This window comes from Rhagoletis pomonella, unplaced genomic scaffold, assembly GCF_013731165.1.
Source record: "Rhagoletis pomonella isolate Grant_MI unplaced genomic scaffold, Rhpom_1.0 Rhpom_scaffold_00010, whole genome shotgun sequence".
NCBI classification, from domain to species: domain Eukaryota; kingdom Metazoa; phylum Arthropoda; class Insecta; order Diptera; family Tephritidae; genus Rhagoletis; species Rhagoletis pomonella.
In genome coordinates, this window is record NW_023458564.1 from 22,804,685 (window position 1) to 22,831,248 (window position 26,564).

General features: G+C 35.0%; 2 protein-coding genes across 3 annotated transcripts in view; one reads left to right on the forward strand and one right to left on the reverse strand.

The window, feature by feature from the left end:
* The window catches only part of LOC118746556, a 194,724-nt gene that overhangs the window by 130,232 nt on the left and 37,928 nt on the right, over positions 1-26,564 (forward strand). The window lies entirely within an intron of this gene.
* LOC118746166 lies at positions 7,881-9,394 on the reverse strand. 2 transcript variants are annotated; one of them, XM_036479968.1, is made up of 2 exons: positions 8,928-9,394; positions 7,881-8,865 (listed from the first exon to the last, which is right to left on the reverse strand). In XM_036479968.1, the coding sequence occupies exons 1-2, from the start codon at positions 9,346-9,348 to the stop codon at positions 8,861-8,863; spliced, it is 426 nt and encodes a 141-aa protein (XP_036335861.1). In that variant the 5' UTR covers positions 9,349-9,394; the 3' UTR covers positions 7,881-8,860. The 2 variants fall into 2 exon arrangements, with proteins under 2 accessions (XP_036335861.1, XP_036335860.1); XM_036479967.1 differs by having other exon boundaries at positions 8,922-9,394.

A 26,564-nucleotide genomic window follows, 5' to 3' on the forward strand; every position in this document is an offset into this window, starting at 1 on the left:
TATACAATTAAATAGTTGGTTGTACATAGATGTATAAAAGACGGCGCTTAAATGTATGTGAATGCAATTGTTTGCATGAAGGGCAATGTCAATTATTGACCGTTAGATATGGCAATTGTGAGGTGTTGACTTTATTCAAATACGCACTTGCAAAGGGAAATATGGGCATAGGCAAAGCCATATGCACATAAACATGCGTATAGCGCAAACATTAATTTTCTGAGGCATGTGTAATTTATACCTACCTATGCACATAAATATGTTTGCTTTAATTAAAATTAATGAATGAGTAAGGCAGAGGAGTGCACGTGTGAATTTTCATGGCCTAGTTTTTTGTTCAGGCCAAATGCGTACATACCCTGCAGGGAGTGACGATAGCTTATACCGCACTCTAGTCTGTTTACGCAAACACTAGTGCTAACTGTTAACTGTATATATAGTTAGAAAAAAGGTAACTACTTTTGTGCGTCAGACCGGATACCTCTATATTACAAGTCAACTAACTTGTAACTAACTAATTTTGGACATAGAGTATATCAATAAAGAAATATTTAGTTTATTTATTTTTATTTACTTATTTACTTATTTTATATTCAACATTGCATATTTGTTTATTTGTTTACATTTACCGCAGTAGGTGGTCCTAAGTATATTGGAATTCCGTCAGATATAACATCAAAATGATAATATAGAATTTAGAACTTCATTTTATTTGTCTTGAATTCGGAAAAGAATTTGTGAAGTGCAGAAAAAAAAATTTATTCAAAGAAGTTTTTGTATGAGGATTTTTAAATAGAAACTTTAAAGAAAACAAACTCCCGATTGCGTCTGCTTGACGCCTGCATGACTTTACAACTCACTTTTAGTTGGTTTTGTCATAGCTAATCAAAAGTGAGGTATGTATCGAAATCCCGCCAAAAAGCTAACTATATGTGGGTTATTTTTAACAACTGATAATTTTTCACTGCAGGGTACATACATACATATGTACATACTTAATTACGTTAGGAAGCGTATTTGCGTAAAAAGCGCCGCGTAATTGCTTATGAACTTGAGTGACAGCGTGTTTGCACGGGGATTTATAAATACAAACGGAAATATATAAGTATGTTGGGATATATGTATATATTTATTAGAGATATTCCATGCGAAATTCAAAAGAAAGTGCTTCTTAAAGTAATTACTTTCAAAGTCAATGTGCGCCTTTACGAAATGAACATGACGGCAAAAAACTTCAAATTTTTTGGAAAGAAGCATACAAAATTAAATAACCAGACATATCAAGTATTTTTTAGTAAATTCTCTTTCATTAAAAGTATATTGGACAGCTTTTTTGTATGGAAAAACAATGCGCAATACAGTCAGAAAAAACTTATAAAAATTCAACTTAACACTTGCACTTTATTATACTAGAATTTAATGGGCTATAAAACTACGCAATCAGATATTCAATCTAATGAAGCAGTTGAAAATTTAGATGCAACATTACAATTTAAAAAATGAGCATCTAAGAGATTTGTTTTGTCAGCTTTTAACAAAAAGTTTGAATGGCTCGGCTGAAAAGTCAATAAAACCAAAAACCAAAATTGTTTGTTAGAGCTAGCCAGAAAAGCATAAATTTTTTTCGAAATTTCATTTTCAACCCAAATATTTTTGTGTTAAGTACAATGATTATACAATGATACTATTTTTTTTTTGTAGACCATTATGTCAGCTTTCAAAGACATATTTTTCAATATTTGTATCTTCTTCCTATCGAGAGATTTACGATTTTGTCCATCGACACTGCCAAAGCGAGCACTGTGCGGCGCTTACCAAGTGCGAAAAACTAAGGAATTTTAGCCCCCCATACAGCGGTTTCCATTCAACGTTTTAAAGCCACAACATTATTTTCGAAAATGCAATGTCTAATCTTAAGAATACGGCTTTTTTAAACTTTTTGCTTACCTAAATTTTTCATCGCATCCGGTTGACAGGGAATGTCCCGTACAGATTTGTCTGTCCATGTGCATATCTATATGCGGGCATACATATATATTTTCGTATTTAAATGCGTAAGTACATTATTTTCTTTTCTATAAATAAACTTTCAAATTTGTAAGTACAACGCAAAAATGGTTTGTTTGACTGCTGTCTATGAAAATTAATCAGTGGCAAAAATTTACAACAAAATTTAGAATTCTGAAAGCGCCGACAATAATGTGCAAATATTTTAGAGATTTTAACACCTTTTAATGTCTGGCCTGAAATATTGCCTTTTATTTATGCCCAAACATATGTATGTATGTACATATTAATGCTTAAAATTAACCAAATCAAGCAATGCTTGAATATTTTGTTATTGCCAACCAAAAGAATATAGTTTTTACACAGTGTGTGTAGTGGAAACGTGTTCGCGATAATTGGGAATTTATTTCCACAATTTGATTCAAACCAAACGCGTTGGCGACGCACACTGGTCGGATTCACTAAACTAGCGGGACAAAATGTAAAAATCAAAGTCATGCGAATAGCGTCAAAATGTCATGGCTAACTAACTTCTTAATTCAATTTCATTTTTGTTTTTTGATCTCTTTCACTAATACATATAAGAATATTAAGCTTATAAGTTTGGCAGTTAGCTGTAGCAGAGAATCGTTTTTTTCTGCGATTTCGATTAGCAATTAAAAGTGTAACGGGACGTCTATTGTAACTTTTTTTCCTGAAGAGAAGTTATTAATGGTAATTAAAACTTGTTTCATTATTTCTAGAATTTTATAAATGAATTTGTGTAGCTCTGTTAGTTCAACGTGCAAAGTTCGACCTGAAATTATTTTATTTTAATATGTAAATAGAAAAAACTAAATAATTCCGCTTAGTTCCGACTCACAAATCATAAAATCTAGTTCTGTGAAGTGTTGGCTTAAAGGTAAAATATACTCTTTTTGTGCGTTTTTGCGACACCCATACAATTATTTTAACTTTTCAGAATGGTTTATCCAATATCGCGACAACAACCCCAAGAACCTCCGAGTAAAAAGTTTCGAGCGAATAAATTTTTTTTTTTTTAATTTGCCCGCCATATTGGATCCCCAATTATGAATTTTAAAAATCCATGGTCAGATTCATAACTAGCGACCCCAAAAACCCCCGAGAAACAAGTTTCGAACGAATTCAATCAATTTTGAAAAATAGGATTTTTAAAACCTGAATGAAGATTTGTAATCAGTGGTGCAACATCGCAAAAAAATGTAGAAAAAAATGTTTTTTCTTAACAGTGGTCGTCCCTCGGCAGGCAATGGCAAACCTCCGAGTGTATTTCTGCTAGGAAAAACAGCTTCTCATAAAAATACAATCGCCGTTCGGAGTCGGCGTAAAACTGTAGGTCCCTCCGCTTTGTGTGACAACATCAAGGCGCACGCCACAAGTCGGAGGAGAAGCTCGGCCAAACACGAACATATGTGTAAGCGCCAATCTATTACACAGCCACACAAAAAAAAATTTGTGTTCTGACCCAAAGGTCTCACTATGTGTACTTTATGTTTTTGGGGTCGCTGAATCCGAATCCGAGGTCCGTTTAACCCCATCACATCAGGGTTTTGATATAACCCCAGAAAACCAATATGACGGACACCTTTTGGAAAAATTCATCGGATTCGCTTGAAACTTGTTACTCGGGGGTTTTCGGGGTCGCTAATTACGAATATGATATTATTTTTTCAAAATTCAAAATGGCGGATCCAATATGGCGGACACATTTTTGTAAAATTCATCGGATTCGCTTGAAAATCGTTACTCAGGGGTTTTGGGAGTCACCGATTACGAATTTGATGTCAGTTTTCGAAAATTCAAAATGGCGGATCCAATACAAAAAGTGTCCGCCATATTGCAGTTAAGCCTTTTATGGAAATAAGATATTACACTTTTCCAAGTGTTTGGTCGAGCATTTCCTCCAATTTTTCGTGTGCGTCTTGATGTTTTTACACAAATTGTCTTAATTTTTAGTAATCATCATTTCTTCTAAGCCCTATTTCTCACATTTCAAAATTTTTCGAGCTATTATGTTCTTCCAGAAACCCGGCGATATGTTTGCACTTTTTACCTATTTTGCAATTTGTTAAAGGTGTCTTTTCTCCGAAGCTTATTGTTTTTTTTTTTGATATTTCCTTTATTCATATCAAATGCTACTGTGCAAATTTCTAAAGCGTAAACTATGATACATTCTACTCGAATAACAATTCAAACAATGGCTTATTGTTTAAACATTTGTAACTGGAATGAAGTGCTTGTGGACATACCGACTGCTTTAGAAGACTAGAATTTTAATTTGTAGTGATATTCAATTTATAATGAGCTACATATGTATGTATGTATGTATGTGCTTTTACGCATATACACAAATGAACTCCATACATATATCTAAGATAGTTAAAAAATCGCATTCACCTATTTGAATGCATTTTTCGCCGAGCTTACCCTAAATTGTGAAATTGGCGTTTTCACGTTGTGGCAGAATTAGAAATCTACGACGCCACCGAGTGACACATTTTTATATGCAAAAATTTTCACGGAAAAATACACTGGGTATTGTCCATTGTCGGTCCAGGCGTGATTTGTTCGTCCGTAAGTTGTTAACGCTAATTATACTGCTGCTATCATAAGGCTAGCAGAGAAATTTTCATGTGGCATTAAACCTGGCCGTAGTTTTACAAAGTACTGCGAGCAGTTACGTTAATCATATATAGATAATCTATATAAACTTTCTACTCTTTTGTAAAGAGTTTAATTTTTCATTTATGTCTACCAGCCAGTATCCCATGGCATAATATGGACCTTACAATTGCTGTGAAGATCCAACAGGAGAGGACAGGCGCTAGGCACCAGGGTATGGCAAACTTTATTACCAAACACTATTTTCGAGGTACCTCATCCAAGGTATAGACCAGTTTGAAATCTTATATTTCGTAGTAAAGAGTTCTAGGTGTATTTAGTCTACGTTCGTGCTAGGCCATACTTTGTTTGTCCAAAGATACATGTATGTCATGTGTGAGTTAAAAATGGACAAATACTTCGTACTAACCAGTGTTGCCGCGAATAATTTTTACTGGTAGCCAAATTCCTTTAAAAAAGAGCTAAAAAAGAGCTAAAAAAAGTCGTTGTGGCTAAAAATGGTAGCTAAAATTTTTTACTTACATATCCATATATAAGTATACACGCAAACATTTTCAATAAGTAATCTATATACAAGGTGTACCTGCCAAACTTTAGGGGAAGGTAGGTGGGGGGGTGAGCTCTTTGATAAACACAAAATTTTCAGGTAAAAGTGTCACCGTTTATGAAATATTTACATTTTTTTTTAATTAAAAAAAAATCGTGCCTTTGTAATGAGTGTAGATACTATATTTTAGTTATATATTACTTTTATTAGTAGTCCAACAGATTATATATAAAATAGTGATATTTTATTTGTTCTGTCTATACAGCACCTGTCGTCTACGTATATATATTTCTAGTGATCATCATGTACATTTTACATTGTATTGTCGATACTTAGTAACCGATACTTAGTAACATAATCGATTGCTTAACTAATGACTGAGATATACTACTACGTACACCTAATGGTCTAAACACAGGGTAGTGAATACATGTGCGCTCATTACACGCTTTTTTTTTTTTTTTTTTTTTTTTTTTTCAAGTATATTCCAGTCGCACTGGTGGTTTCACGACCCTCCCGCTTCTCGTTGTTACATGCTCACTCGTGTTTGCTTCTGAACCACTGCTCGCATTCGGCATTTCAGCGCCCCGCGGTTCATCCACATTACAATTATTACAATTCTCTTTATTACTAGGTGTTTTGTTTTCGACCGGCATTTCTTCCCTCATCACTATTACTGGCTTTTCTGGTGAACCGAGTACTTGGTTTTTGTTACTATTTTCTGTTACTTCTTCTGCTAATACTTCACTTGCATTAAAATCTTCATTTTTGGCATTCGCAATAAACCGCCGATTACGCCTAAAATGATTATTGAAATTATCTCTTACGAGGTATGATCTTTCATTAACTTTCGCAACTATTGTTCCGTTATGCCATTCTTTACTACTTTTCTTAAAAATTATGTTATCTCCTGGATTTAATACGGGTAATGTCTTAGCGTTTCGATCATAATAATACTTTTGCGTATCCCTCTTTTTAGCTATCTTATTTGAAACTTCGACTTCACTCAGATTGTTTCTCATTAGAAGAGAGTTTGTAATTGGCAGCTTAGTTTTTACTAGCCTGCCGAAGACTACTCGGAGGGAGTTACCTGCATGCCAGATAACGGTGTAGTGTTATATTCTAATAGCCGATATGCAAAGTTGTCTACAGTATTAGATATAAGGCTTCGTTTAAGGATGTTTTTAGCTATCGCCACCCCTTTTTCGGCTAATCCATTACTCTGTGGATACCTTGGGCTCGAAAATCTGAACTGAATATTGAACTCGTTTGCAAACCTTTGAAATTCTGCTGACCCAAACGGAGAGTTGTCACACTTGATAATGGTCAGGTACCCGATTAGGTCAAAAAGCTGACAGAACACGTCGATGATGTTGCTAGATGTTTTCTTACTTATTTTTACTGACGCTAAATAGTTAGAATATGCATCGAAGAGTGTAATGTAATCATAACCTGCATATTCGAATAAATCCACACCTACAATGTGGAATGGGTACTGTGGCGGTTCTTCTTGCAGTAATGGTTCCTTTTGATTTTCCCTTTTGAATTTTTCACATATTTTATAACGCATAACTAACTCTTTTATCTCCCTTGCCATTCCCGGCCAGTAGTACAACCTTCTAGCACGAGCAAGGGTTTTTTCGATGCATAGATGGGGAGAATGAAGATACTGTGCTATCTTACTTCTTATTTCTGGGGGTATAACGAGTCTATGATTCAAAAATAGTAGTCCGTTTTCAAAATGCAACTCAGACTTGAATTTATAAAACTGCTGACTTAGATCGTCCAACTGATGGAACTTCGGCCAGCCGTTTTCTATGTATCCACATATCCGCGAGAACTCTGCGCTATTTTTTAATGTTGCCCGATATAAGTCTAAGTTGTCCTTCGTCATACACACTGCTTTTGTGATTGCGTGTATAACTCCCGATAATCCTTCCATTTCCGTGACTTCTGGAAGTTGTGCCCTTGATAGACAGTCTGCTACAAGTATTTCTTTACCTGGCTTGTAGACAACCTTCATTTGTGGATATTTTAAAAGGAACATAAACATACGTTGAAGTCGCACTGTTACATCATCTATAGGGCGTTTAACTAAAGTTTCTAATGGCTTGTGATCGCTTTCCACAGTAAAATTGTGTCCGTACAGGAAGAAGTGAAATCTTTCACAAGCAAACACTATTGCCAGGAGCTCTTTTTCGATTTGTGCCCACTTTTGTTCACTCTTACTAAGAGTTCTTGACGCGAATGCTATCGGCTGACCATTTTGAAGGATTACACAGCCCAATCCATCCTTTGATGCATCCGTTTGAACAACGATAGGTATTTTTGGGTTGAAAATAGCTAACACTGGCTCTGAAGTTACGATTCCTACTAAATTGTTAAATTCCATTTCATGGTCTCTCGTCCAGTTGAAGTCTACATCATTTCGAGTCAAGTCGCGTAAATGAGCCGTATGTCGTGACAAGTTTGGAATATATCTGGCCAGGTATTTGAGAAAACCTAAGAATCTCAAAACGTCTGCCTTGCATGTTGGCTTTTTCATATTCACGACCGCTTCCCGGTGTTTTCTATCCGCTCTAATTTTCCCGAATGATAAAACATGTCCCATGAACTTTACTTCCCTTTGTCGATATTGCATCTTTGTAGGATTGAATTTGATATTATTCGCCCGAGCCCTACTCATAACTACACTCATTAATTTGTCGTGTTCCTGTTCACTCTCTGCACAAATAACTATGTCATCAAAATACGCAATTACGCCCTGAATGTCTCCAAAAATTTCAACCATTTTTCTTTGAAACATTTCCGGTGCACAATTAAGACCAAAGGGTACCCGGTTAAATTTATACCTGCCGAAGGGTGTCATAAATGTAGTGAGTTCGGAACTTGGTTTGTCTAGCTCCATATGCCAAAATCCACTGCTCAAATCAAGCACAGAAAATATTGATTTTTTAGCTAATCCTGCAGTCAAGTCGTCGATTGTGGGTATTAAAAAGTGTTCCCTTTTAATACACTCATTAAGAGGCTTTGGGTCTAGACATATTCTTAGTTTCCCGTTTGGCTTCTCAATTATTTGTAAGTTATTGACCCAGTCTGTTGCGTAATTAACAGGCGAAATAATCCCTTCGTCTGTCATCGTGTCTAACTCCGCTTTAAGTCTATCCGTTAATGATTTTGGTATTCGTTTCCTATAATGCAATACTGGTTTTGAGTTTTCTTTTAAAGTGATCGAAAAAGTTCCGGGGAATTTACCAAGTCCGTGAAAAATTTCTTTGTGTTGCTCCATGAACAGTTCCTTTGAACTCGTACATGAAACACTTCCCATGTCTATCCGTTTAACTAACCCAAACTGCGTACACGTTTTTAATCCAAGTATTGGTTCACACTTATCTTCAACTACAACAAAATCGGCAACCCGTGCCTTCCCTGTATTCAGTTCCGATAACTTTAACTTTATGATACCAAAATTTTGTATCCTGTTGTTATTATAATCGAATAAGCTAAGATCATTTCCGTGGTAATCCAATTTTTTATTTAACATTTTAATAATCTTATAGGGAATGCAATTAATTTCAGCTCCGGTATCCAACTTAAATTTGACGACTTCGTTTTCTACCAAGTACTCTTTAGTCCACCGCGATTGCTCAGTTGCGATTGAGTTTACTCTAAAAGTTTTGAATTCATATAAGCTACTTATTTTATAGTTTTTTTTCATAATTACCCAAACCTTGTAAGTCAGCCCAATGAATGTCTGACACCGCTTTCTTCCCGTTGTCCTTCTCCTGCTTTTGATCCAGCTGTTTCTTGCTCTTGCGACACATACGTTTAAAGTGACCCTTTTTACCGCAATTGTGACACACAACTTCCTTCGCCTTACACTCCTCCACGTGCCCCACCTTCCATGAACCACCACAGTTGAAACAAAATCGTGTATTTGATTCCATGGGACTTTGCTCAGCCTTAGGCTTTTTATTAATGGCATTAACTGACGCTTGCTTTGGTAATTCCAATATATTTTTGTTTGCGTTTGCTGCCTCGAACGTTTTGCACATGTCAATTACCTTGGACAATTGCTCGTCTCTACCATCTAATAATTTCAGTTGCAATTTTTTGTCATGCACTCCGACAATTATTTTGTCCCGCAACATTCTTTCTTCGTAAGATTTTCCACATTCGCATTGAAATTCGCATCGGCGTACTTGAATTCGTAATTGAGTTTCAAACTCTCTAAAGGATTCGTGTTCTTTTTGTAAAATGCAGTTGAATTTATAAGTTTCCATTGGAATATTCTTTTGAGGCAAGCAGTGTTTGTCGAATGCCTGCAAAACTTCATCAAGTGACAGTTGTATAACGGCATCGCCACTCCTGACTGTGCCTAGCAGCGAGTCTTCCGTTCCGTTATTGGGGAATAGTGCATTGTAAATGTTTGCGCCACCCGACCCAATCAACCAAATAAAATTTGCAATTTTAGAAGCTTGTTTTTCCGACGATTTTCCACTGGCGATCAAGTACACAAGAAAGTTCCGCTTCCAGTCTTGCCACTCGCTGGCTAAATTCGAGCAATGCAACTCCGGTACCGCTCGTTCAGGTCTGGTCGCCATTTTCTTTTTCGTTCGCCCCGATGCTAATTTTGGTTCTCTTTTTGTTACTTTATTTTATCAGATTATGTAACAAAGGCTTTAGATCTGACACCATGTAATGAGTGTAGATACTATATTTTAGTTATATATTACTTTTATTAGTAGTCCAACAGATTATATATAAAATAGTGATATTTTATTTGTTCTGTCTATACAGCACCTGTCGTCTACGTATATATATTTCTAGTGATCATCATGTACATTTTACATTGTATTGTCGATACTTAGTAACCGATACTTAGTAACATAATCGATTGCTTAACTAATGACTGAGACATACTACTACGTACACCTATTGGTCTAAACACAGGGTAGTGAATACATGTGCGCTCATTACAGCCTTTGCATTCATTTTCTTTAACTGCATCTACAAACCAGGCTATACTTAGTAAATTTTTTATGTAAAATACTTCCTGATAGTTGCTTCTCCATACTCAAATCCAATGTAGTTAAAATATATTAAGGAACCATCATAAAATTAGTACTATTTTGGGATTTTTAACTTTTTGATATTTTCTTCCCCAAATTTGACTATCTCTGGTGAAAAAAATTGTACTGAGCTATAACTTTACATTACATAAAAAAATTGCTCATTTAATAAAGATTACAGAAAGGTGCCACTGTTACTATTTCGAATAGAATAAAATAAGTTGTAGCCGCTTTTATGGGTAAAGGACTGAGACACGCTAGAATGTATTTAATAGATTTAAATTTAAGTTGCTCTTGTTACCGACCATTGACATGCTAAATAGTACAAAGGTACATTATTACCTGCTCCTGACATTATTTTATGTTACTTACCGAAACTCGGACTAGAGTCTACAACAAGGGCTATATCTATCAATATTTTTGTGAAGGATGGGTTCACGTGAAATAAAATATACATGAGTTGTTTGAAGAAAAATTTATTCATTTATTGATAAAGTATGCTCAAATTGGCGACCTTCTACTCTAATACAAGCTCGGCACCTTTTAAGAAAAGACGCTTTTAGAGATCTTAAACTCAATTGGGCTATCTCAGCAGCAGCTCCATTTATTTGTTCCCGAAAATGCTCTTCGTTTTTAATTATTTTTGAATAAATTTTGTCCCAGTAGAAAAAATCGAATGGATTCAGGTCTGGCGATCGAGCGGGCTACGTGATTGGCCCGTATCGTCCAATCCATCGGCGAGGATAAGTTTCATCTAAATGAGCTCTTACTTCACGCCCGTAGTGAGCAGGGCATTCGTCATTTTGCTGCCATAGTCTTCGCCGCAGGTTTAAGGGTACATCTTCTAAAAGAGTTGGAAGCCGTTCCTGAAGGAACTCTAAATAACTGTGAGAGTTGAGCGTTGGCGGTAGTTCGACAGGTCCCAATATCTGACAATTAAAAATACCGCACCATAAATTTATTTTGTACCGGTACTGCGAACAATCTTCTCTCATTTCGTGAGGATTGTCAATCTGCCAAATGTGAAAGTTATGTAAATTAAAGTAACCATCACGTTTGCATGAGGGTTCATCGCTCCAAATTATTTTATTAAAAAAGTTGGGGTCTGATTCATGCATTCGCAACATTTCACGGCAAAATCTAACCCTCGACAGGTAATCTCTGTCTTGTAGAGCCTGAACACGCTGAATGTGGTAGGGATGAAACCGATGGTCTTTTAAAGCTTTGTGAACTGTAGTTTTTCGTATTCCCGTCCGTCTTTCCATCATTCTCACTGAAGTCGATGGACCTTAAAAAAGTGAAAAAGGATAGTTAACAAGCAAGCAAACAAGAAAGGTGTAAAAATCACTTACCTTCATATATTTCTCTATGGGTCCGGGCGAATACTTCACGACCCGGATGCCGACGATTGGGGTATCGCTCTGCATAAAGTCTTTGAGCAGCTCTGGCATTACAGCAAGCTTCACTGTAAATTAGGTGAATATCCGCATATTCATACTGCGTGTTCTTTGTCATAGTATTAATAACACAATGTTCGAAGGGTCCAATTTCATAAAATCCACTTTCACTAGTTCAGGTAAGTAACATAAAATAATGTCAGGAGCATGTAATAATGTACCTTTGTACTATTTAGCATGTCATTGGTCGGTAACAAGAGCAACTTAAATTTAAATCTATTAAATACATTCTAGCGTGTCTCAGTCCTTTGGCCACAAAAGCGGCTATAACTTTTTTTTTCTATTCGAAACAGTAAGAGTGGCACCTTTCTGAAATCCTTATTAAATGAGCAATTTTTTTATGTAATGTAAAGTTATAGCTCAGTACATTTTTTTTCACCAGAGATAGTCAAAGTTGGGGAAGAAAATATCAAAAAGTTAAAAATCCCAAAATAGTACTAATTTTATGATAGTTGCTTAATATATTTTAACTAAATTGCATTTGAGTTTGGAGAAGCAACTATCTGGAAGTATTTTACATAAAAAATATTTGAATTTTTTACGACGAAATTTTGTATTTTATCGCATGATTTGATGATTTTGGACAATTTTAAGGTGGAAAATTCGTTGTGAAGCTTGGAAAAATTCGGGTAATTGTGATATTCATTGCGAACATGAATCAATTGGGAACAATTTTCTCCTAAATATGTTTCATAACCGATTCAAATGGTTGCTGCTTTTTTGGAAAGTTGTTTAGAAGGAGTGCACAAAGTTTTAATTTTTCCGATACGTGGGGCAGGGGTCGAGCTACGCTAAAAAATGCATTTGGTACGTAGGTAGCCTTTTGCCTAAATTAGCATATAGGATCCATTTTTCCCGTTAAGTGGGCCAGGGACCGATCTATTCGAAAAAGTATTATTTATGGTCCGCTTTGCTTGAAATTTGGGTTAAAATATAGGATACTTTTTCTGATAGGTGGACCAGATACCGATCTATTGGAAAAAATCGTATTTATGGTGCGATTTGCTTGAAAGTTGACACGTAGGTAGCTTATTGTCAGGGTTAAAATATTAGATACTCTTTTTCTGATAGTTGCACCAGGGACCGATCTATTCCAAAAAATCTTATTTATGGTATGATTTGCTTGAAATTCGATACCCGTATTATAGATATGCGTAAAATAGAATTGAGTCATTGTTTTACAGTTCGAAAGGTGTTTGAAGGCGCCGCAAACATGCGGGTATTGGCTATTTAACAATAGTTATTACACACGCCAACAAAAATAGTAACAAATTTGATGCAGCTAATGTTAACGCTATTTTTGACGTAAGCATAAAGTTTCGGTCAGCTCCAGATTTTAAGAAAAACAAGGTCAGTGTCAAAGAATCGCGATTTTGCAATATTTGAGAAGCTCTAGCAAAGAAACAAAGGGTGGTAGAACCTCCCACTTAGGCTTAGATTAAAGAAAGAAAATCTCGGCTACTATCTCTGCAAATTCCTGCACCTTTGCTTGATGGTCACTTATAGTTATTTGTTGAACAGGAAAAACTGATTTTGTGAAGTTTGAGTACCTACCGCAATTAAGAAAAATTCCGCTTAGGCTTAAATTAAGGCTTGGACTTCTGACTTCAATCCCTGAAAATACCATTCCTGCACCTTGACCCTGCGGTCCTTGCTTTACGTTGACTAAACAGATATGGATCAATGATACTCACCAGTTTGGAAATTGCCACCAACTAGACTATAAAGATTCAAGAACGATTCACTATCGAGCTGCAAGGACTTCTTCCCGGTATAACGCTTTCATCAGGTTATTTAAGACGGTAATGGAGGATATGCCTTCTGTCGACCACAAAACCAAACGTGAACGTGAATTGCTGGCGAAAACGTTGGACCAAATATTTCAATAAAAAAATTATTTTTGGGCGGGACGAAGTTCGCCGGGTAAGCTAGTGGTATATAAAAACAATGAACTCTGGATAAAAAGCTAATATTTTATCCAACCAAAAACCTTTTTGTATAAAATGGGAAATATACGACACCAGCTTGCTGGCTCCATCAAGTGATCGTACCATTAGGCTCGAAGCATATAACTTACCAGCATGCTGGTACAATATTTATTTCTTTACAAATGAGGTCGAGGAAAGATCGAAATGATTAGAGCCGAAATTTAATAATTTTTCTAGCATTTTGTTAAACATTGTTTTTTTTTTTTTAATTCACAACTGCAATATCGTGAAGTTAATCTTCCACAAACACGGCTTTGACTCATATAGTTCAAGAAATTTACGCCAAAATACTTTTTACTTAGAAAATTGAGCTAATGTCACCACTCACGACAAGAGCATGCTGGTACAATCATAAAATTTTCAAATAGTTTTTGAAGTCGCACCAGCAGCTGGTACAATCACACCACAAGAACATACACGGTCAATCGTCTTGATGGGCCATTTAACAAATTAAGCATATTAAGGGCCGTAAACTTATCTATTTTAAGCTATAGTTAAATCGTTAATAGATAAGTTAACAGCCCTAACACTTTTACAGTATGTATGTATAAAAACGTAAGGAACATACAATACTTATATGTATATCTATCAGTCTTTCTTAGTTTAAAAATTCATCTCTTACATAAATGAAAAAAAGTTAGATCAAATTAAGCATATACAACTTTTTCATGCCAAGTATGAATAAATTCTCCAAAGGGCTAAAAAAAGGGCTAGGGGCAATTTTAAATTTATGTGGCCAAAAAAAGTATGTGGTAGCTAAATCTAGCCACCAAAGGGCTAAAACGGCAACAGTGGTACTAACTGCGGTGGTTAATCAAGAGCTCCTTTCCTTTTCCAGAGTATCTTGTTGACTGCAAGCGACTTTTGGCGGTGTGTCTCTACTAACCGGCTTAGTGGTCTCATGCATACCCCCACATGCACGTAGAAATTTTTCAACTTAGTATGCCACTTATCCAGTTTGAAAGTGTAGGCTGTTTCCTCATCGTATACTAAAAGCGCCAACTAGCTCCAGGAAAATCCCAACCCGAACTCATCATCTTCGATGGCCACATCTATTCGTGTAGCAGCATTATGTAGGACGGTATATACTGATCTTTACTTATTTAATGTAAGCATGCTGTGGTCTAGAAAGTATTCTCTGCTCTATATGCAAATATTTAGCACTCGAATAATTTGCTAAGACATCCTTGCAGGCCTTATGGACCGCCCCCTGCCACACAGCGGGAAAATGTTAATTAGACCTAGTTACATGTACTGAGAGAAATTGTTTAACGCCTAAATTTGTAAATAAGTATTTGTGACTGAGTGGTGTGTAATAACACAGTGGATTCGACCCCTGCTCCAAGCACACCTAAATTAGAAAAAGGGTTAAGGTAAAACTTCTTTGCGTTCGGTTGGGAGTAAATGCAGAACAAAGATGTAACGAAAAAGCGACACAGTCGATGCACAAAAATTTTAAATTGCAATGAAAAGAAAATAACGACAATGGTAGAGGGAGGACGGCGGGGGTGGTTGGGCACTACTAGACTAAGGCTTAGATCAAGATTAAGATCGGAACTAAGCTTAAGATTAGGATTAAGATGAAGATTACGATTAATATTAGGATTGACGTTTAGATTAAAAGTTAATTTAAGATTTAGATTAATCTTAAAATTATGGTTAAGCTTAGGATCAAGATTAAAATTAAGATTAAGATTAAGGTTAATATTAAGATGAAAATTGAAATTAGTATTAGGATTTAGATTACGATTGAGATTAACCCCCTTATTCTAGAACCCGAATTTTCGTAATTCGTAATTCGTAGCTACGCTACGAAAAGCGAAAAATCCACATGCTGCAACCCTTGCGAAAACATGTGCAGCATTGCCAGCTAACAGTTGTTTTTCGAAGATAGCTGAATGAAGGAAAACAAAGTGGAAAGGAATTAAAAAAAACACTCATAAAGTGCTTATTTATAGAAAAATTGTTGATTTTACATATTTTGAAGGAAACGAGGGATTCTATTGCATTTGCAATTGTAGCAGCGGAGTAAGAGCGCGATATGTGAATGATTTCACAAAGATATGCGGAGCTGTCGGGCATAGTAACCATGGGCGCATCTATGTCAGCTTATGGTTGAATTGTTGAACCACAAGTCAGAACTCCTATGCCTGAAGAACTGGTTCTCAAACCAGTTAATGCAATAACAGCTTCTTCCAAGCCATTGAAAACATGCACTTTGTTAGAACCACCACCTGTTGCGCTTCGGCCGCGCCTAGGGATTATAACCCTTACTTAGTAGAGAAGAGGGCTACGCCATCCACAGTATTTTTGCGCAGAACCCACGTCAAAATTTGCAAAAAATGCATAGTGCAAACCAGGGGCGCACCCAGGAATATATTTTGGGAGGGGTTTATACTTCTGAAATTTGCTTCAGATAATATGCTCTTTAAAATACATTTGTGCAAGCTTTATGTACAGTATGTAATAAAAAAATAAACCTTTTAAAGTTTAATAAATTGTTAATTTATTACATGAAATTAACAAGGAACTGAAACATTTTAAACAGACTCCAAAAAAGAGGGAGGTTATTAATTCGTCAAAATATTTTTTCTTTTTTTATGTATGCTACCGCATAACTTTGGACCACGTGAACCGATTTCAATTCCTTTTTTTCGGAAAGATGGTACCTCATGGGTCGTCCCGTAATTTCGTTTAGATCCGATCATTGGATCATGAAAAAATTAACGGTATTCCTAAATTTATATATGAGAATTGAAGTTAATTGTGTTTTTTGCTTAAAAATTACTTGTTTAATAAAAAGTTCTATAAACACAGGATGCGCTCAACTTTCAAAAGTAATACAAAAAATTAAAAAAAGAGTTGTAATGATCATTTTCCTCGATTTCTGGTCGCTACGCTAAATTTTCGTCGCAATAATTCTCTAAATGAAAAGCAGTGGGCCTAAAAGTATACTGAAGCGAAAGGTAATAGCTGTAATGTGTAACTAATCGGCCAAGTCTGGCATGTAACTAAATGTTGCGTGTTGTTAGGCGTTCCTGCTATTCTTTTGGAGATTTTTGGCGATCAAAATCAGCTGTAGCGAATGCTGGGAATCTTGCTGCTGGTTTTCGATGGAGATAGTGCTTTTTAAACTTTTAATAGCTCTCAAGAAAAGCGAAAAATTCATATATGTACATAAAATTACGCACAAGAAATTTCTTAAGTCCTTTACCAAAATTTCTTAAATCAGTTTGCATCTCTCAAGAAAAATGCTCGTATTTTTATTTCTTCAAGAAAATTTACAGCGAAAGGGAAGTTCTTTTTCAACAGAAATAATAAAAAATTTGTCTTGTGATTTTTCTTGAGAGCTGGATTCTTAGCTTTAAGATACAGTTCGTATTTGAGGTTATTAGCTTTAAGGGGGGTTTGAACCCCAAAACCCATACCTTGTGTGCGCTAATGGTGCAAACCGAATTTATTAATAAGCTAGTGGTAGGAAATTCGAAACGTTTATTTTAAATACAATTTTAATCCTTTGGTTACACGTGATGTTAAAGTTTTTGGATTCGGGTTATGCGTTTGGACACAACAACCGAGAAGCATTGTTCAAATAACTAAACCGGACCCAAGTGTCTCGATAAGGGGCAACAAAGATTCTTTTTTACTAGTTTATATAATGCAGTGAATAAAAATATACGTATATGCGAAAAGCAAATTTATCGTTTTAAATGAACACCACTAATATTTCCTGCAAACACACATCGCTTTACATTTTTTATCTCGCCTCCGACAAAGAATTGTTTTCGTACAAAATTACGCAAAAAAACTTACTCGTTCCTTTTTAGGCATGCCATTGTTACGAATTTCGAAAGTTCGAAGATACGATTCGGATTGCAGCAAACTATTTCTACGATTCGTAGCAAAATCCGAATACGAAAGAGTTGCAGAATAGGGGTGTAAGATTAAATTTAAGATTAAGATTATACATAAGTATACTTAAGATTTATATTAAGATTAAGACGAAGATGCACATGAAGATTAAGATTATCATTATAATTAAGATTAAGATGAGCATTGCTATTAGAATAAAGATTAAGATTAAGATTAAGGTTTAAAATTATAATTAAGATTAAGGTTAGGAATAAAAATAAAATTAAGATTAAGATAAAGATTGTGATTAGGAATAAGATTAAAATTGTGACTTAGATTAAGATTAAGATCAAAATTAAAATTAAGATTAAGACTAAGATTCAGATTAAGGTTAGGATTAAGATTAAGATTAATATTAAGACTGAGATAAGGATTATGATTAAGATTAAGAAGAAGATTAAGATGGGGACTAAGATTAAGATGGGGACTAAGATTAAGATAAGAATTAAGATTATAATTAAGATTGAGAATGGGATTAATATGAAGATAATTATTCATATTATGCAGAAAAGTACTTATATAAAATGGTAAGCCATACGGGTAGTGTGCAGAAGAGTTTTTATTTCAGCCGCACGTGGGATCCACACACAATTTTTTTTAAAACAGCGATCATCCCGCGGCTGGAAATGGCAAAAATCCAATTCGTCGATGTTTTTGCAAAACCGCCCATCGACCAGTTGCGAAACCGCCTAAATCGCTGTTGTGGCAAAAATGAGATTTGGTAACCCTGAACTCCAGATATCGAAATGTATGCATAAAAATAGAAAACTCGTAATTAAAACAACAGATTTGTAAAAAACTAGCTAGAGAAAATACCCCCTACCAAGGCAATGCCTTCAAATAAAAACCATTTTTTTGCTCTCCTGTAAAATTTGGGTGCCGTTAAGATAGGCGGTTTTGCAATTGGTCGATGGCCGGGTTTGCAAAAACATCGACGAATTCTGCCTTGAAAAAGCTTTTCATAAACTCCATTTGCATTTGTAAAATTATAGGCCCCTCCATATGTATTATAAAATCAGAAGGTGGGTAAGCACTGTGGCCACCTCTGCATGATTGTAACAGCTAACCTAATATTCACGCACGCCGCCAATTCAAGGCCCGTCCACATAGAACTTTGGCGTTGCGTTGGCGTTGGCGTCGCTTCAACAGCTGACCATGAGTACATGAATTCAAATGCAGCCGTCCACATAGCCAAAATTCGACAACGCTCACGCCAGCACAAACAACAAGATGGCCAACTCTCATCTTTTCGCGTGCGTCGCTCGTCAGCTGTTGCAAATAAATAAAATTCAAAAATTAAAATATCATTTTTAATGCAATTATTGATATGAAATATTAATTTATCTGTCGTTAGTATGTAAATTTAGTGGCCCAAGCATTCGTTCTGTCAAACCAACGGCAACGCCAAAGCCAACGCGAAAGTTCTATGTGGATCGGCCTTTACTGTCAAAAATTTCTCATGCATATACAACTTCCAAGGGACCAACCGAAATTGAACGGCGTGCGTATGAAGCTAACTCATGAAATGCAAGCCGCGAATATTAGGTTAGCCTGTAAGTCATTCAGAGTCCGCGAAAGGCCACGGAAGCATCCTTAAATCGCCATCAAGTTACAACTTAAGAAAGTTTTATTATATGGAAATTGAGAAGTGCATTAATTTAATGAAGGAAATTTTTGCAAATACAGCAGTAGGCGCCTGGTATTAGTAGTCCCACCTAAACATAATTTTTATCATTATTATTAATTGAAATTCAGAATATGCCTAACTGTGCCTTCTCGTAATGCCAGCAGCCACTTTAACCTAAACCAACGCCAACCGTGTTTGTATTAAGGAATTTACATTTAGGACATTTTTTTTCTTCGTATGTTTCTTTTACAGCTTTACTTATACGTAGCTATACATATGTATAACACGGATTTTTATGAATATGAAAATAAAAACTGAGGTTTTAAATCGGTTAATTAGATTATTTAAGAAATGTTTATTGGTATATATGTACATATGTATGTGCAAATTCCACATCGTCATTCATTTAATTGGCCATTTATTTACACATAAGTATATATACATACGTAAGTATACTTATTTTCTTATATTCGTTTGTGGACACCTCCTAGTAATTTCTTTGCTGTCTACACCAGTAATTTACAGCCGTTGTCATATAATTCAATTAGTTAGATTATACACCTGTTGGATAACGGAACATGTCATATTATATATTTACTACCTAGTCGATTTATTGTATACGAACGAACACACGTCCAGTACTTATAATCCAAGCCTCTGCTGAATCTTTTAAGTGAAATAAAATTTACTGAAATGATGAATTGATATTTAAAATTTATTGCACTTATTTTTTTTTAAGTGGTTAGAAAATGAAAAGAAAAGAATTTACATTCTAATTATATTTATTTTGTAGTTTACTACAAAATGTTGTTGAACTTGCGTACGCCTGTAACTTTGGCGCGTTGGAAGTAATTTATGCAAGCAATGTGCAACTTACTGCTGTCGCTTTCATTTATCTAATTTTTATTTTTAATCCAACTGAGAAAATACCAATTAATTTAAAAGTATTTTTGTAAAGGGGAACAAAATGTCAATAAAACCTAGTGCAACTTTTGCTAGAAAATTTCAAATCAACAGTAAAAATTTTGCGATCAAATGTGCATTTAATATTTAGGTATACTTTGATATGTATGTGTGTATATTAGGATAGTCCTTAAAATTAAAATTTACAAGTTTTGTATTTTGTTCTGTGTAAAAAATAGACACATCAACGAAATTTTCAAACTAATAAAATAATTTAAAGGAGCCGCTACCAAGGTTTAATAACATTTGAAAAATGTCACATATTTCGCCATCACAGAAAATATAAAAAAAAATTGCGTCCTGGTTCACACTTAAATTATCCTGGTTTTTTAATGAAGGTCAATGCAGACTTTTCTCTAATTTTTAACAGATTGTGCTATGTAAAAAAAGGTTAAGCTTTCTGTCAAATTCATGACGAAACGTTTTTCTAACATGTTGAATATTTGGTGAGTTTAACTTCTCTCTGTTTAGTTTATTTGGTTAAAATCTCAATTTTTTTCAGGCAAATGCCAAAAAAGTCCAAGTTTCTGATCACAGGTACACGGCTGAGGGGTCATACATAGATATGTAAGTACTACCAATAAGGTAATTTCAGGAGCTAACATCTCATCCAAAAGGCCTTTCTTTCCTTTCTCCCTCATTTTTTGTATGGAGTGGCACAAATTGAAGCGCTTCTGCCTTCGCTACTCAAAAAGAGCTTTCAGAAGGACGCCTTTTGAAGAAGTTCTTTTAGAGTTTTCTTAATTCATAAAAATCATAATTCTTTAAGGAATTTATTTAAGGTTCACATCAAATAGTTTTATTTAGACTTAAAATGCCTTTTGAATCTTATTTGTAATTCTAAGTAATATAAACATTTACTTAAGTACATTCGCGTAAATTGTAAATAAGAAACACCTTTCTAGGAAGTATGCAGGGAAGCACTTTTTTCAGTCCTTGTTGGGTAAGCCTTTTAGAATGGCTTTACTTAGGATAGTCTACCTAAATCATCTTCAGGTTATATGCATAACCAAAATGTTAAAACCAAATGCTAAAACTTATCATGAAGCGCGTTGTAGGATATGCGGAAATTTGCTAATGGTGGTACGTCACCGTCACGAGAAATTGGTTCTTTTATGATTAAAAAAATTCAGAACTTGAGCGTTTCATCACCATGAATTATTCAGCTCTACGGATTGAGTCACAAAACTACATGGCTTATAATAGCAGAACAAAAGCAAGTATACATATAAGGAATATATTGGCACTATATTTACTTGTATCTTCGTTTTTGATTTGGATGATAAGTGGCCTGGTTGATGGGTTCAGGATTATGGCAGCCCTAAACTAGAGAGACGCACAAAACAAATGATCTTCTAAGCGGTTTTGATAAAATAGTATATTTACACGAAAATATAAACTACTGTCATGAGATAATGTCAACAAATATTTTAAATATTGCGTGATGAACCCACCATGGTTAATTATGAACTTATATCAATAATTTTCTAATTTTCAAACTTATCAGATTTAAATAAAAAAAAAATATTTAAAAAAAATTTTAAATTTTCATTATTTGTACATATAAGAAAATTTAGACACCTCGAAATTGATAATTTTTTTTTAATACTTAGATCAAAGTAAGTAGTGTCCCATATAAAATTTATATTTTCATATTTTTAAAAGATCATCCTAATGTAAATACATGCATACATGCACAGGGGACGTGCGCTGAATTTCATTACCAATTACAATGCTTGGACAGACATTCATAAAATATGTAAGTATTAAAGTACAATCAGTAAACATGAATTCTTTGGAACAGATGTTCGGCTTTTTACATTACCAAGGTGCCTTAATTTAGGGTGATATGTGTATGTAAATATCAACTTTGTTTTGAAAGATGCTTATAAAAAACTTTGGCGAAGTATGTTAAGAGTCTTTGATGCTGAAATTTTTGTATGCGCCTTTTTTCGCCGTCAACTTTGAGCTCGCGCCTTTATTCGTGTCTAGTGACGGTTTATCCTGAAATTATCGCATTTTTTGGTAAGTAGATTTGTATGCCTTCGAAAGTGATGCATTCATATGTATGGTTAAGTAAATAAGTATCACTTCGCTGGCCAAGAAACTTCATACTGACTCTACCCTGCGCCGAGCAGTTACACTAGAGATGCTATGCATATATTAAGTTACAACCACACCTACAGGTGTTGTACTCCAGGTCATAGCCTTTCTCTCCAATTTGATGATACCTTAAGTTGAACAGACCCTGCGTGTTGGCGGTTTTTCCATCTGTTGTTGACAACAATTTAATATACATACATCTGTTGCTCTGACGAACAAGAGCCACTTCTTCTTTTTATACATACAGCCACGGATCTCGACGACCATTTCGTTACTGCTAAAAAAAAAAAAATAGTCGTAACGTACTCTCTATACGGTTTTACTTACAAGGGTTGGGTTACAGACCCAAATTATTTCATCCCTGCCTGGATTTTTGAGAAAAAAATCAAGACTATACCCATTTAGTTCATTTTGATGCAAAAATTTTCTTAAACTCCTCTCTGATAGTACATTGAGAGAAAAATCAACCAAAAAGTGGTTAATAAGTATTAACAAATTCAAACTTGAAAAGGAATCAACGTGACTTTTGGTTAATATTAACAATGCCTTGGTCGATATTTTCAACAATGATTTGGTAATATTAATAACAATTTTTTTTACATTAACCAAACTTTTTGTTGGCGATTTTTCGTTTGAGTACGTTTATGTTCTGCACTTCACAATTGCTTTTTCTTAATTCGGAGATACAAAACAAAAATTTTTGTTATCATTTTAACATGTTGCCTATGGCGGGATTAGCAAATAAGAGCAAGCATCTCTACACACTCAGCTACAGCCGCTTTATAAATGTGTCTTCAAATTTTCAGCTTGAATCAAATTTCTTCGTCGTCTGATTTGGTTCTGCACTTCGCAGAGGCTTTTTCGTAATTTAGAAAAACCAAATAATAACAGGAAGCACCTCTGCTCGTTCAGCCACTGCCATACATACGAATTTATTCTCAAATGATCAACTTGAATCACATTTCTTACAATCGGCTTATTGGCCATGAAAAGATGAAGGCATAACTTGGTTGAAAACCCGTTGTGCTTTTGGCTCAGTGTACACCAGTTGCAAAGAAACTGTTTCCTCAACCTTATTTCTTTTCAATAAAAAGATGTCATATGATAGACGATATTCAAGGTATCCATCAGACATGTGGTTGAGATTGGCACCCTGACTAACATTTTATGAATATGTGTGGCTTCGTTCGTATGTAATAATTTTACATCTATGTCATAAAATCAGGATATAGGGCGGGGTCTTACAATAAAATTCTGAAGTAGGGCGTTCTTGAAAAGTTTTCTGAGATAGGGCGTTTTCGAACTGGCTGCCGAAAATTCATATGCCGCATGCACAAACGTAACATCATAAGTTGAGATCGATTGGGCCGGTCAGGTTAATCCTCTTCTAGGTGGTTCGTGATTATCAATGCAAAGTCGATACATATTATCACGAGGCAATTACTTGTTATTTTAAACTGTTAAGTAAAGCTAAATTTGAATCGAGTTGATAATATCGCATATCGCATGTCATATAAGCACGCTTAAGAATGCAAAAAGTTTTCTATAAAAATTTTTAGTCCATTTAGTAAAAAAAAAAATGCTCGTATATTACCATATTTCGCCAAGAAAATTAACAAAAATGGCAAATAATGAAAAGAAGTTTTTGTAGTTTTTCTTGAACTGGAAACTTAGCTTAAAAATAGGAAAATTCAGAAATGGAATTTCGCCCTTTTTAATATAAAACAATAATTAACTATATATATGTATAAAGTGAAAATTTGCAACAAAAAATCCTTTGCAATCATTACTCTTGCACATTCCAAATTCTTTTGGTTTGCAAAATTACATGGTTGATTTGGAATTTTATGGCATTTTCGTTTGCAAATATGAGGTTATGCCATTTAGGGCTATGTCATGGCACCGCTAACACCATATATTCAGACGATTATCATCATACGTAAGGCATACCCTGGTAAATACCCAAATTTGTAAGTATGAGGACGACGATACGTTCTTTTACAGGTCAAAGAGTATCAGCCAGCGTTCACCAAAAACTCCTAAGAAACATTGGATCAAAAAATATAACTTAAGATTTTCATTTAATTATGCAGCTGTTTAAATAACAATCACTTAGTGAACAAAAACCTAAGACATTAGGTGTAAATAAAGCCAAACTCATTTATTAAAAGAAGAAAATTTATCAAATTTAAGTGCAATTATTTGCAGTTATTGCCGGGAAAAATGCCATATATACAAATGTCTATAGACAAATGCGAACAGAGACAAAAAACCAAAAACATAAACAGTAAGAAGGAATTGAGATAAAGCGAACCGCTTTGTTATAAACACTCCCCAGCGCAACACAAGAAAACAGAGACAACTAAAAATAAACACAGCTTTTAAGCACTTATCTAATACTTTTACGTACTCTACATGTACATATGTATGTATGTATGTTATTGTATAGAAAATGCAAATGTTTGTAAAACACAAACCATCCACCGACGAATATACTGACTGAACCACGCCGCTAATGTGCATACACAAACACGTATTATCTGCAAAGGGCTTATCCAATTTGCTCGCACGCGCACAGATAAACACATACACTCGCGCAAGCACTCGCACTAAATTCTGCCTTTGTATATGTGTATGGCCTTGATTGGCCTTGACCGAGCTCATAACTGAACTTAAAGCGCCAGCCAGCTAAACTTGGCTCGCCAGTGCACCACCCGCCAAAGTGAGCGCATGTAAAATTTATGTGCTTACCATGATACGCTCATAGCTGCTCAAATGTTTAGGGAGCACAACAAACTGTCTCAATAACACACCAATACTTCGTACTCTTCTGTTGCCCGTTTTTAGCGGCTTACACCGGAAGTAGAGGTATCCCAGCCAGCAAAAAATCCGAAAATCGATCCGAAAGAGGGAAAAAGAGTGGATGAAGTGCGGATTGTTGTCCGTTTACCGATTCCGCTTTCGGGATACTTTTTTGGCTGTATTTCTGGAATTTGTCTGATTGAATTTTTCCTTCAATACGCTTTCCTTCTGCACTTCACAGATACTTTTCCATGCTTGCAAAAAAGATAAGGAAGCGCCTGACGGAATTCGAACCCGGCACCTTCTGGAAGCTAACAAATAGCGACACGCTCCTCTGGACGCTCAGCCACTGTCCATTACGGATGCATGCTTTCAAATGTTTATCTTGAAAAAAAAATAAAAATTTTTTATAAATATTACTTTCAAATAACATCATCTTTTTCCAACGTTTTTCAAATTTTTTGGATACGAAAATGAACTTTAGTCGTTTTCTATTCGTATTCGGATAAGAAAACCACCTTTGTTTTGTAGTCGTTTTCTATTCGTTTCCGGATACGGAAAATTGTATTAGACCGCATGTTGACAAAATTTACGTTTCTCTGCTGGCTGGGATGCCTGGTACCTCAATTGTCAGTTATCACAGAGCAAGAGAGTGTGAGAGATAGATAGAGAGAGAGAGAGAGAGAGAGCGGTGATAGCAGAGAAAATTCAAAATATGTAATACAAAAATTATTGCTTGCAACCCACATCATTCCACCTGTTGGATGGGCCAACAGGGCGTATGAGTAACATAAATAATTTTCAACCTTGTACCGTGAACAATAAGTACACGTTTTCCCGCTTCAGTTGGCACAGCAAAAGTAATTGGAACATTTGTTTAGTTTCCTGGTCTACTTTCACTTGAAAGTATTTCCATGTAGAGAAATAAATTTTGCGCAGCACATATATAGGCAAACGCGCGGTTTTTCTACGAACGGGCGTATAAATATTTATATATAAATAAACAAAGGCAAGTATGATAGTTATCAAAACTAAGGATGTGGGATGCTAATATTTTTATTCTAGTACCTATCTACTTATATAATTTAAGTTGCTAAAAATAATGTATTGTGTGACGGAAAATCGCTCGAAAATACATCATACTTCTACCCTGTTGGAAACAGCAGCAACCAAAATTAGTATAGCTAAACATATTTAGTTAGCATCGTTTTAAATTGTTATTCACTTCCATTGAAATAAATCTAATGCTTAAAGAATTCAAGTGCATAAATAAAAATCAACTTTGACACACTTCGTTGGGATATTTAGTATTTGATGGTAATTTACTTCCTAGTAAAATTCTAGCGCACAATTTATGCCCTACCATAACCTATACCTCTAAAATATTTGCATCCGCATGCAGTATTACTGATATTAATTTATATATGTGTTTATGTATGTATT

What these genes read in the sequence shown, in the direction of transcription:
- LOC118746166 (XM_036479967.1), bottom strand. Translation starts at nt 9,348, where the DNA reads ATGTTGCGGGACAAAATAATTGTCGGAGTGCATGACAAAAAATTGCAA.